The sequence below is a fragment of the Tetrao urogallus genome (genome assembly GCF_951394365.1).
Source record: "Tetrao urogallus genome assembly, chromosome: 1".
NCBI lineage: Eukaryota > Metazoa > Chordata > Aves > Galliformes > Phasianidae > Tetrao > Tetrao urogallus.
The window spans coordinates 114769795-114782812 of NC_136813.1; the positions used below are offsets into that span (position 1 = coordinate 114769795).

The window sequence follows — 13018 nt, forward strand, 5'->3', positions numbered from 1 at the left end:
CCACAACCTCTCTGGGAGTCTGTTCCAGCACCTCACCACTCTCATAGTAAAGAACTTGAACACATAACAGGTGGGCAGCTGCTAGGGGAGCAAAAAGAATTCTGAATTGATTACAAATCCCATTGCTCAAAGTGCACGGCTGGGAGGTAGTTGTGGCTGCAGGCAGTGCCTCTGCCACTGGCTTAGCTTGTGGTTGCGGCTTCCCACTTCTCTTTACAGTTTCACCAGCTGGAAACCACAGAGGGTTTGCATCTTACATTTATCAAATGCATGGAGATCTGTGTACAAATGCCACCACAGGATGTGCGAAAGGCAGCTGTTTTTTGTTTGGTTGGTTGGTTTTGGGAGACGAAAATGAGGAATTGAGGTAAAAAATCAAACAAGTGTTCTTTTTTAAATTTTATTTGGCAGTAATATCCAACCCCCCGCCCCCGCTTCAAAATATTACAAAATCAAGTAAAATAAGTGCACTAAGGAAACCTACAGAATACTGATAAACGTCACACACATACAGGAGGGAATATAGAGGGAAGAGTAGGACTTGTTTGTTTGTTGCTTAAATTTGTTTTTTTAAAATAGTGCCTTCCCTGCCACTTGCAGTCTCTACAGCAACTGTCCCAGAGGGCAACACCTGGAACTCAGCACTCCCTTCCTCAACAGCCAAGTCACCCTGCAGATGACAGTTGACCCCCCTACCTGTTGTGAGTAGGCCAGATGAGAATCTCCAAGGATATCCAAGGCAGGTGTCTCATGTGGTTACCAGTCAGCCTTTCCAACCACCATCATTCTCCACAGTCACATATTCCCTCTGGGGGTACAAGGAGGGAAAAGCTACCCTGGTAGCACTTCTTTCCATAGGGGCACATTCACTGCACCCCGACACCACACTGTCCTAGGCTATGTTACATGGCTTGTTAAGAGAGCTTAGCTTGCCTTGCCTGAAGGAGCAGCCAACCCCTGGCCTCAGTCCAAGTGCAAGCTCTGTGAATCTTGACTGCTAGCATGCAACTCCCCAGCCTACCCCAGCAGGCATCCTCACAGACTGCAACATCTGCAGGAAGCAGGAAAGGGACTGGAGAATCAAGCCTACAGAAGCCTTTCTGCATACATGTCTCCTGCACCATGCTTTGCTTCTCCCAGTTGGAGATCTTCCTGCCTGGACAATGAGATGTTCTTCCCATCCAGGGAAAGCCTTTAAGGCAAGCTGTTGTGTTTTTTTTCTAAGGCACTTCAATGATCCAAGCTGCAAGGTAGTGAGCTGGGAGGCATGAGTTGGGGCAGAATAAAGCAAAACATTTATTAACTATGTTCCTGTGACTCCAGATCCAGCACATGATGCTGCTTTGTCCCTCTCTAAGGGAGGAGCTAGGAGATGTCTAATGAGTACTCCTGTTCCACCAAACATCTCCTTCAGGGCCACCAGAACACAGTGACTCGCAGTGTAGTCCTGCATTATTTGCAGCTCCTAAGGACTCATCCACTCAAATCACAGGTCCTAGCTTCTCAAATCTGGATCTTCATGAGAGAAGAACCCCTGCAAGAACCAGCCCCATTCTGCACTTACTGTGCCCAAACATCCAAACGTGGCACAGTAAGTTATGATTCCCACAGCAGATGTGGCACTGCATCAGTCAATGGAAATCCTCTGGATTAACATCAAGGACACAGCTCAAAGACCAGACAACTTTGATTAATCATGGTTCTCAGGAGAGACCACAGGAGAGATCAAGCTCTCTTCTTTTCCTACGTTTGCAAGACACCAACTCAGTCTTCTTCTTCAAGGAAAACACTGTGCCAGCAAGGAAAGGTGGAGATGCAAGCCCTGCTGATCTCCTCTCAAGCAGAACGTGCTTCTGCTGATGCAGGCTGAGTTTCGCTTCAGTAAGCACTATGGACTGCAAGACACCTGGCAACAATTGCTGAAGTTGTTCAGAAACAGGAAGATAGAAGTCACAGGCAGTCCTCTTGATTCAGGGATGTGCCACTGCTTGGGATGCACAGCAGGGACATGAAGGGAATGTGGACAGAGGATGCTTACGTGTGTAAGTATATGAAGTACACTAGACAACTGCAGGAGAAAATCAGCTGGGTGTGAGGCTAGAGAGGTGACTGTCAACAAAACAGCTGTTCATTTTTAACTAGGACCAATGCTCTGAGAAACAAGATATTTGAAAATGATCCGCAAAAGGTAGTAAAAAATGGTCTGATCAGAGACACTGAAAACTGTGTCAGTAAGAAGGGTTCTAGCCCTGACCCTGAACACACACTGGAATTAAAGATGAATGCTTCTGCCTTATCCCAGAGGGAGATGGAAAACCCAAGACGATGGCTAACAGCTCAAACTTCAATTGAACAGTTTTCTATGCAGTTAACCTACTAATGGCATGCCTCGTCCCTCTGTCTCTAGACTACCCTAGGTCCCTCTGGGCACTTTAAGACTCTGGGCACGCGGTCAGTGCTAGCCAGGGGAGCAAAAGCCAAAGAAAGCTGCAGTGTCAACCTGTGTCTAGCAGAAATTACATCCAGCCCTGCCTCTTTGCTCATTGAGGGACGCTGCAATGCCCAAGTGAGAAATACCCTGTAGCGTAGGGCTCACAAGTTGCTTGCTTGTGGTGACTTGAGTGCAGTGTGATACAAATTGTGCACGGGGCATTACAGCACTGTCACTAACAAAAACCCACAGGCTGGGTTTTTGTAAAAGATCTAGAACTACAAAACATACAAATGCTGAATCACTACCATAGGAAATAAAGTAATAAAAAACAAAACAAAAAGGGGAGTCAGCATGTGAATGTGATAAGAAAAAATATGATAGCACCTTTAAGGAGGGGGCAAGGAGAGTCAAGAGTGAGATGAGGTCAAAAGGAACTGTGTTGTGTTGTAGCCCACAATGTACTGGAGGAGCTGCTGGGGACAGTCTGGTGGAAAGTAAGGAGGAATGTGCTGGACTCCTGCCAGCAGCATGGCACCATGACTTCCAGGTGTCACATGAGGCTGACCAGCTTTGAGGAGCTCAAATCAAAGTGGAGGGTAAGCGGGGCAATGCCCTTTGCTAATTATGCCCTGCAGCACATATGCTCAGCCAAAAAACTGCCAGGCCTGTGCTGGTGCTGACAACTGTGAATTGAAGACCCCCCTCTTCTATCCAGCACTGACCTCCATCCTTTCCCCAGATCTAGGGGAACAAGAAATCCCCATTAGCTCCTGTGAGAAACCACTGTGGAAGTGTCCCAGGGACTGCTGTAGCTTCCCCCCAGCCTTCCAAGGCCCCAGCAACGAAGCTCCCTGACCTGGTGGGCTCTGCTCCCCTTTCCTGGCCCCATTCTCTGTGTATTACAAAACAAATAACCCATTGCTATACAATGTAAATATCTGTGACTGGGCAACTGTAGCGGACACTTGTGCATATTGAGATCAGAACTGGAGGACAGGGCAGCAGGTTGGGCCCATCCTCCTGGGCTCCTCCGATATGGAGGCCCCTTACATCTCCTTGGTGCTCATCTTCTTGGTCTTCTCAGCCGTCTCCTGAAGAAAGAAAGCACAAAAGTGAAGCTTTGCACTGACATGGTTTGGCAGTGCCCTGACATTCTTTGGTCCATCCATGAGCAGTGACAACACTGTTATACTCCTCTAAGCCCCACGCTTGTATCTCTTCCCTCAGACAACTAAGATGTCTCCTTGCCGAGTTCCTCCATCTAACAGAAGCCTCCACATGGCAGAAGCAGAGGGAATACCTCAAACAAGGAGAGACATTTGTAAGCAGATCAATCTTCCCAGCCTCATACTAACCTGATGCTTTTGCAGCTCTTGAACATATCTAGCTAGCTCCTCCTCAGTCAAGTCTTGACCAGGCTGTTGTCTGTGAGCAGTCATCTTCTCATTCTTCCCTGCAAACAGAAATGGAATTCAGTTTTATCACAAATGCAAATTTCATGGACAGAACCATGGAAAACAAAAAGAAGCAGACCAGCAAGAGTATGCCTCAGGCCATAGCACACCTCAAGTTTAGTGAGGCTTTACATAGTCTGGCCAGATCTTCCTTGAAAGAAAATCGGTGTGTGGCTACCTTGGACTTCAGAACCTGGGCTTCTAGACTGTCCCCCTATTGACCTACACCATGATAACAACGTGATAAGAAAGAGGCTGCACTCTGCTCTCCTCTGCTGTTATTTAAAAAGTAGCACCTCTAATAAACTCAAACATTTTGGCTTCTTGTAGGGAATACATAGAAGCTCAGTGCTACACAAGTACAATGGTGCTTAATGAAAAGGTAATTTTGCTTAGTGGAGATGCATCTTGCTGATGTATCTGATCTGATTCCTTGGTTTCATTATCTGTCTAACAATAACCTCTGACCCTTCTACTGCTCTGACACAGGCAGAAAGTGAAAAAATTGCTGCCAACTGTGTGCTTCTGTCATGGATGCAAGGAATTAGGTAGGCATCAACACTGGGTGTAACACTGCAACTTTGAAGATTGTTTCTGGGCAGCAGAAAAGAGTCTCTCATTTGGTTGCTTAACCTCTCACAGCTCCGCAGGCAACTCTATGAAGTAAAACAGTTACATTTTCTGAGGTGAATTCCTGCTGCAGCAGCCTAGTCCAAGCTGAGAGAATCCCAAAGCTTGCGCTGCAGACTAACAGAAAAACATGAAAGAAACACTGCACATACAAACCCGATGCTGTTTTCCTCTCTCCTCTCCTGCCCAAGCTATGAGATTCTGGCTGGCTATAGATCTGAACGTGCTGCTGACAACTCCAGCACAGCACTGCAAACAAAGCTCATACAAAACTTCGGTTTCTGGGGAAGAAGGCCAGAAAAATGCAGTGCAGTGCTGAGATGGTGAACTTCATTGTGAACTTTTAAAAACAGCCCTCCAGGTGAAGAACAGATAGACCAACAACCCTGCCTTTACTACAAACACTACCTCCCTTCATCTCTGTCACAATTCTTCTGCTTTACAGTTCTTAATGCAAGAAGCTAAAGCGCTTTTCTGACATCACTGGATTAAGTCTCATTTATCCATTCCTGGGGCATGACTCCTGTTTTTCAGGTACTATAAATATAAATACAGTGAGGATACATATAGGATACAGCTGCCCTGCTCACACCCACACATAAGGTTGCAGACAGGAATCTACTTGGTTTGTGCACGCCCCAAGCCAGCAGGATGCAAAGCAGCTCTGGTCTGGAATATCTGCTGCTGAATTTTCATGATATCAAGCTCAACCTACAAAGCCCAATACCATTGTTCCCAACTCAGTTACACACTTTCTGATCTCTAGAACAGAACCAATATGGGTCTGGCCATCTTGGAGCAAAGGATGATGGGAGAACCACCAACAGAGAAGGTAACAAAGAACATTAGCGAGCCCCTACAAAGCTGGAAAATAAAAATCCCTTTACACAAAACCAAATACAATCATCCTCTGGAAAGCATACAGACCTTCACATGTCATTGCAGTGCACACCCAGTTCCCACAGGCACAGACGCAGCGGTTGCACTCCACCTGGGTCTCTGCTCCATCCTCGTAGGTTTCGTCTTCCAGGGCACACTCTAGAAAAGCACAGAACAGGGATAATAGTTGTACCTTACATATCCAGGAGATAATTAGAGAGAGGAGGTACAATCTCACTCTCAAAGAGAAGCTGGGAGATACCTTTGGAAGAGGCCACCAATCTACCAAAGATTTCAGGTGGACCACTACGACAGAAATATTCACATTGAATTCACGTGTGTGAAATTAGCTCCAAAACAATTATTTGGGAAAGTCATACACTTTGCTTTGTTTCCTCAAAAGCACACATTTCAAGTTCTCAATCCCAAATGAGATCTTGATATTGGATTTGCTTAAATGTCCTGACCTGCTATATGCAGAAGAGAGCACCCAAAGTGAAAGTTTTGGTTACTGTGAAACGAATCCCTGTTCCAACGGGGTAGTTGCTGGAGAAAGCGTGTGTGTTTGCTGTAGCCCTAAGAAAGGAAGGAAATAAGAAAAGCTCTCTCATTTTAGTTCACATTTCTTCTCTATTATATAACCATATAACTATAATCCTCAAAGCACTTAATTGTGGTGGTTCAGTGAAAACCATGCCCTCAGGGATAGAGACGGCATCTCTGGTTTCCTACTGAATATCCCCTAGGAAGCACAGCTTGGTAGCTTGGTGTCACTGCAGTGGATGTAAATCCAGCACCTTTGGACCAGCAGGCGAAAGCACCCCCTGAGGAGATGATTAGATGAATGGCTTGGCACGCCTGGTCAGCAGAACACTAAGCTGATTCCACGTAGCACTGAGCAGGATTTGGAAGGATAGCGAACTTTGAGACGCTCGTCAGGGAGGGTTTCTGTGTGAAAGGCAGAGCACAGCAGGACTTTGTTCTGGTCCAACTTTTCTAAGTTATCCAGACATTAACTCTTCACATGATTCATATCCGTGCTGTTAAATACATGCCTTGACGATCAAAGCATACCTTATCCATTTGACCTACGTCCCTGCTTCTAAAATCCAAACCTTTTAAATCACATGAGCTCTGGGCGCTCTGGGGGAAACAGCAGTATGTTTGACAATTTAGGGATGGGAGAACAAGGGGTGCTGTGGGATAGCAGGTAGGGCACATATCAACATTATCTCTGGGAATGGAGTTACAGCATCCAATGGCTGGCTCAAACTGGTCCCTTTTCTCTGTTCCCTTACCGGGACCCCCACTAGTTCCCCAATACAACTGAGGAATTCCTACTTTTCTCCGGTGGATTAAAGGATGGGCTGAGGCACTTGAGAAATTCATTGAAGCTGAGCTTCCAGTCAGCGTTTTCATCTGACAGCTCGATGAGGGCATCTATGCAGAGTCCCCTAAAAGGAAACACAGAGGCATGTTCTGCACAGGGCTGTACCAAGTCATTCCTTCCTCTACTGGCTTTGGAGTACACACAAGTTCAACCAGTCACTGGCCTCAGAGTATGGATGAGTTGAACTAGTAACAACTAGGAAGGTTCTGAGATGCCAGGAACAAATGTCTTCTGCAAGAAAATCTCCCTGGTGTAAACAGAAGAAAAACAGACACCTTTCTCATGGCTCCTGAGGTGTGCAGGGGCTGGTATTCAGAACAAATCAGGTAGCAGGAATAGCACCCTGCTGACATCTACATGCTGTCACACAAGTACAGATGAAAGCACAGTTCAATCACAAGCAGTCATCGTCTTGCACGCAGGGGCACAGAAAAAGGGAAAGTTCTGAACTATGATTTCATGTGATGGTTGCACCAGTTCTAATTACGGGCTCTCTATGAACTCTGTTCTCCCACCATCTTCCTTGCTCTGGATATAGCTATCAGTCAAGAGGCAAGCATGGAAAAGCCAAATCACTAGGAAATAAAAAAGACAAATTTTCTCTCATCCAACTCACCTCCTGGCTTCAAAACTATTAAGTCCAGTGCAAAAGAGAGTTGGAATGTATGGCCCAACCTGAAGGCTAAGGGTAGGACTGCTCCTTTTGGTGGCATTCATGTCTAATTAAGTGAGAAGCCATTTCATATACAGTTAGATTTGCTGATTCTGTTTTTCTACCTGCTATTTTCCACGTTTGTTTTTTTTCATCCCCTCTTTTTAGCATATCTGGTCCTGTCCTTCTGGCATCCTGCCCATTGCCCACCTGAGCAGCTTGTTGGTCTCCTGGTCCACGTAGGTTGTGATATTGACAGCAGTCTCATTCTGCTCCACAAACTTCAGGAATTCGGTAGAGTCCAGGCGAGAATCACCATCATCAAAGTTCTGTAGGGAAAGATGGAAAGATGTGAGAGGGTCTCATCTGCCAACTCAAAGTACCCCTTCCTTATTGCTCTTCCATAGGTAATTAGCATTTTTGAAGCACTAATGAAGTGGGTTGCATCATCCCTGTTTTTCACAAAGAACAGAGGCTCAGAGAAAAACAACATATCCACACTAGCATCAGAAATGGGAGACCTGGCTCTAGCTTCCTGCTCGCTGGTAAGCTACACTGCCTCTCATTCACCTCCTGTTGCTTGATTTATGGCTCTAACCCCATTCTTTCTCTTTGTTCCAGCCAGCTCCCAGCTTTCTTATATGCCTCCTGCCTTAAAGCAGACCAGTTGTGCTAAAGAAGGTGTCAGCTTTCCAACATGTGTAAATCCAAAGCTGCATACGGACTGTGACAGTGACAAAAGGGAAAATCACAGGAAGCAATTTTCTGCTGATCCCAAAGAAGGAACAATTTAATGCAACAGCTAAACACCTTGCCACCAGCTTCATAGGGTCCTGACAGGACTCCTGGCACTGACGGGCAGGATTTTTAGCCCCAATGTCCTGGCTGTACTCCCACTACAGTAATTGTATTCTGCATCCCTGTTTGGAGATGTCATATCACAGCGTGGGGCATGCAGCAGGAACTGCTGGGCCCCCTCAGAGACAGCTGCATTGCAGTGAAGGGAAAATGAATCCTGCAGGCAGACTCCTGCACGAGATGCTGGTCAGCCTCCGCCATATGACTTAGGGCAGGTCACTGTACCTCCCTGAGTAGGGCTTCCAGGAATGCTCAAACACTGTCTGCTGCTATCTCTGGTTCAGCAGAAGCATGTAGGGCTAGGAAAATATCCGCCTGTGCTGAAGCGTGTATATAACTGCCCCACTAATATATTTCAGCTTCTGCAAGATGTTGAAGCCTTTCTCCCTGTTTATTTTGAAAGTGGCCACGGCTCTCTTAATGACCCAAACTGGGTTAAGGTAGTTTGCTTGGCTTTCAAGAAGACAGTATGCATTTACCTGATCCCCAAGAGACACTCTAAGCCACGACAGTTTCTCACTATTGGTCTAATCTCTAATGCAGGGTCCTTCAAGGCCAAGGCCTGCCTGGTGTTTGACCCACATCCCAGTGACTCACACAACGCACGATTCCAGAAGGGAGAGAGCAACATGCCACATCTGCAAGCTCCTCTGGTCAAGGAGAAAAGGGAAAACCTTCACCTCCTCCTTGCCTGCAGTGTTTACTGCCTGCAGGGCAGGAGTCAGGCCATTTGCGGGGCAGCGCGGGGAGCTGTGGGCTGGGCGAGGCAGGCAGCTCAGGCGAAACAAATCTGTGTGCGCGTGAGTTCATTTAGCCTGCATTACTTGGATATCTCTGACTTGCTCCAAGCCTTGAATTCTGCTTTAAATGTATTTCAAAGCTACTTGGCTGTTGACATGGAGGATTACCTTCTGACAGAGAAGGAAACTTGGTCCAGGAAATGGCACGGCTTTGTCATGGAAACTTTTGCCCCCTTGTGCCTGGGATCACTGCTCCACAAAAAGGCGGAAAATAAGGGAACGTGAAGCTGTCTGCCTCTGAGCTGTGGGTTTTCAGCAGCGGGTGGCTGACAGAGGATGAGTGGGTTGTGCACAGCAGTGGAGCAAGCCCAGGGCTGGCTCATGTGTATAGACAAACCCCGTGGCCTGAGCAGGTCCCCTGCAATAGAGGTTGAGGACAGCACGTGTGTGAGGGCATGCCAGGGTGCTGGCAGACGCCCGCAGGGTGCCTGAAGCAGTGGCTTCAAGTGAGTTTCCACAGAAGGGGTAGAATTAATGGCTACAAAGGTGAAGATTCTCTCTGTAGTGCGAGGACTGGCTCCTCTGCCTCACCAGGGGGTGCCATTGCCATGGCAAATTTGCTTGCAGCGCTAACTCCTGTCAGGCACCATTAATCTCTCACTGTCAACAGCTTATGATTTAAACACTCTCCCCCTTTCCCCACCTGCTCCTCCAGCTCCATCTTGAATGCTTTGAAGTCTTTATCAGGAGCCGGGTGTGAGGGGGAGGGAGGCAGCAGTGCATGCGGCAGGAGCATGGCAGAAGCGTGTGATCTATGGGTTATAAAAGGGGTGGGGATAGGGTGAGGTTGACAGGGAAGCATTATTGCTGGGGGCTCACAGGCAGTTCCATCTCCCTGCAGAGCACCAGGAAACCACCAGCTCCCTGCCACAACTGGGCCACAATCCACACAGGCACATATTCCCCTTGAAGCCCCCAAGCACCCCTTATTTCCACCTCAATGTGGCCTTGAGGCTCTCAGGAACAAAGGATCAGCAGCATTGCCACAGCTCCCTGCTCCTTGTATCTGTATTGCCAGCACTCCCAGCACTCATCTTTCCTCCTCTGGCAGTCCTTTGCCTCTACGATCAGTTCTTCTGTCTCTTACTATGGGCATACTGGGCCTATCCATGTTCCTTTTCCTGGGACACACTGGACAACAGAAGACAGAGGTGCTCCAGGTCATGTGCTAGTGGATTTGTCAGTAGCTGCTGCAGGGAGCACAATGTAGGACACAGCAGGCCTCTCTGGCTCCTGTGTCATCAGGCACATCTCAATACTCCAGCTTCTTTCATGGCAGCACTGCTGCTTTACAATGACAGGTCAAGAAATGGCAGGCTCTACTTGCCTTGAAGTACTTGTCCAGGACTTCACTATAGTTGCTGCCCTTGGAAAACCAGCCGTCTGGGATAATTTCTGCTTCCAGCCACTGGATGACACGGCGACGAAGCTCATCTCTGTCCGACTGGTAACAGACAACTGTCGGGAGAGAAAGCGAGGATAAGAGCAACAATGTTGGCAGGGATATCATAGAGAGATTACGAGAAATAAAAGCCAAGCAGACAGTCCTGATGGCAGTCTGCAGGCCCCTTGAAGATGATCTGTGGCCAGATTAAAGCAGGGCTGCCATGTGCTGAACGGTGGATGGGCTGTGGGTGACACCATGTGGCAAAGCCCGAAAACGACACTCCTGCCAAGCTGCCTTCCAGTACATGATACCTGAGGTATGGAACCTAGGACCAGCTGACTCATCCCAGATTGAGGGAGGAATGCAAATGACTGGCTCTGGTCATTGTCCCTGGGTTTTTCGATGCCAAGCACTCAGCCATGAGCCCTCAGATACTAAAACCCTATTCATCTCCAACATCAAAGACCAGACTCAGTGAGCCTTCACCTATGCTCTTCCCAAATCTTGAATTTTAGGGCCTATGTCTCAGGAGATGTTGCTTCTTCAAAATCCTGGCTTGTCCACTGTAAATTACAGGGGGTCAAGTTGTGTTTTTTTCTCAGAGCTCTCCAGTCACAGGTATCGTTTTGTATGCTAGTTACAAACGTGGTATTCAGAAGCAAAATTGAAAGATCATCCATCTTATTTGCACTGTCACACCTGTCCAGAGGTCAATGGAGAGACAAGGGGAATCTCTGTGCACTCATGCCACTTACATGCACTCATGATTTCCTTATGAATCCAGTGACTACAATCACAACTGGATGGACCAATAAAAACAAAAACCCACAGGGTATGTGTTTAATTTTGTGTTTGTGGTGTTTAATTTTGAGCACCTTAAAACTGAGGTGATGGCTAGGTTCTGACACAGTCCTTTGCCTTAGGCTTGTATGAGGGTTTGCTTTTATTTCTCCTAGGAAGCTGATGTTGATGATTTTACAGCTCCAGGATTGATAAGCCATGGATAGGAAAAGGATCCCTTGGTGGAGCACAGGTCATGGCCCCAAAATCTATAGTCTAGGTACACAAGCAAGAGATAAGGAGAGAAATCAGGCACAGGGAACCAGACAGCTGATGGGTGGTGGTTCAGTTACACCTCCTGATTCCCCAACAATATCCCGTTCATTATGCAGTGCTGCCCCTCTGCCACTGGGCCCGTCAGTTACCTGCTCCTGAAACAAAGCTTCCTTTTATAAGAGTGCTCCTGGAGCTGGGGAGGACAGTAGCACAATTCCTGAATCTTTGATCCCTAAGGAACTATGTATCTCGTTCCTCAGTCTGGATGATGAACACAACTTGTGTCCCTAGGGGCAAATTCACACTTCACCTTGTATGCTCCCAGAGTCCCTAAGACTCTTCAGCGCAGTTAGGGGTCCAGGAGTACCCAAGAGTGAGGACTAAAAAGGTCCCTGAGAGTAAGGACCAAACAGGTACCCAAGAGCGAGGACCCGAGCCCTCTTATTTCTGCTCATCTATCATCTCAGGCTCTGCTACAGACAGTGAAGAGGTACTCAGAGCCAGTTCTCTTCCCAAATACACACAGATTCCAGCCAGACAAGGAGATGGCTTCTTACCTGGACTCGCAGCTGGTTTCTCAGACTTCTTCTCTGTTAAGGGAAAGACAGAAAAGAACATTTCTGATTCAACATGAAAAATTATGAACTTCTTCCTATCCTGAGTGCCATTTGGGTAAGAGCAGATGAACATGGGAGCTTTTGGAAACAAGAGGAACACAGAGATTATGAAGGTACTGGAGCAACTGTTATATGAGGGGAGGAAGGCTGTGACTTTTCATCATGAATAAGGGTTACAAAGATGGTAATGGTTCTGAAGGATAAATTGTGTGAGAAGCAGCTGAGGTCCCGTGTGTGCTCAGCGCAGAGCAGAGGAGCTGAGGGGAGGCCTGATGGCAGCTGCAGCTCCTCACAGGGAGCGGAGGGGCAGCGCTGAGCTCTGCTCTGTGTGACAGCGACAGGGCCCGAGGGAACGGCATGGAGCTGTCAGGGGAGGGCAGCTGGGGGTGAGGGACAGGGGCTGCACCACAGGGCGCTGGGCATGGAACAGCCTGCCCAGGGCAGTGGGCACAGCACCAAGTGCCAGAGAGCAAGGAGTGTTTGGACACAGCTTTCAGAGGTAGGGTTTCGATTTCGTGTGGTGCTGTGTGGGGTCAAGAGTTGGAATTGGTGATTCTTGTCCCTTCCAACTCAAAATATGATGATTCTATCCCTTAGTTCCTTGTCCTTGTCTGAGATTATGTTGTAGATATGTCCGCCCCCAGCTCTGCTGCCAGCATTCCTTTATTTGGCCACAGATTTTGTTGATCCTTGCCCTCATCTTGGGACTACCTTCTCACCTTGTTATCTCTATGGACTTGCCTGGAAATTCTGATCTATGGACCCTGGTTACCACCACCACATCTGATACTGACCCGATGTCATGGCTCAGCTCAGACCTAGTTCATCATAACAACTGTGCCTGGTGATTTGGTATCAGTT

General features: G+C 47.5%; 1 protein-coding gene across 1 annotated transcript in view; it reads right to left on the reverse strand.

Annotated features, from left to right (window-relative positions):
- Positions 1 to 3480: 3480 nt before the first annotated feature.
- The window catches only part of FSTL1 (follistatin like 1), a gene marked incomplete at both ends in the record, with an annotated part of 60126 nt that continues 50588 nt past the window's right edge, over positions 3481 to 13018 (reverse strand). Inside the window, 7 exons of the mRNA XM_079550029.1 lie at positions 3481 to 3525; positions 3790 to 3887; positions 5446 to 5556; positions 6739 to 6851; positions 7650 to 7768; positions 10425 to 10555; positions 12098 to 12130. Of these exons, the coding sequence (XP_079406155.1) occupies positions 3481 to 3525; positions 3790 to 3887; positions 5446 to 5556; positions 6739 to 6851; positions 7650 to 7768; positions 10425 to 10555; positions 12098 to 12130 (650 nt within the window). The remainder of the gene's footprint in view (positions 3526 to 3789; positions 3888 to 5445; positions 5557 to 6738; positions 6852 to 7649; positions 7769 to 10424; positions 10556 to 12097; positions 12131 to 13018) is intronic.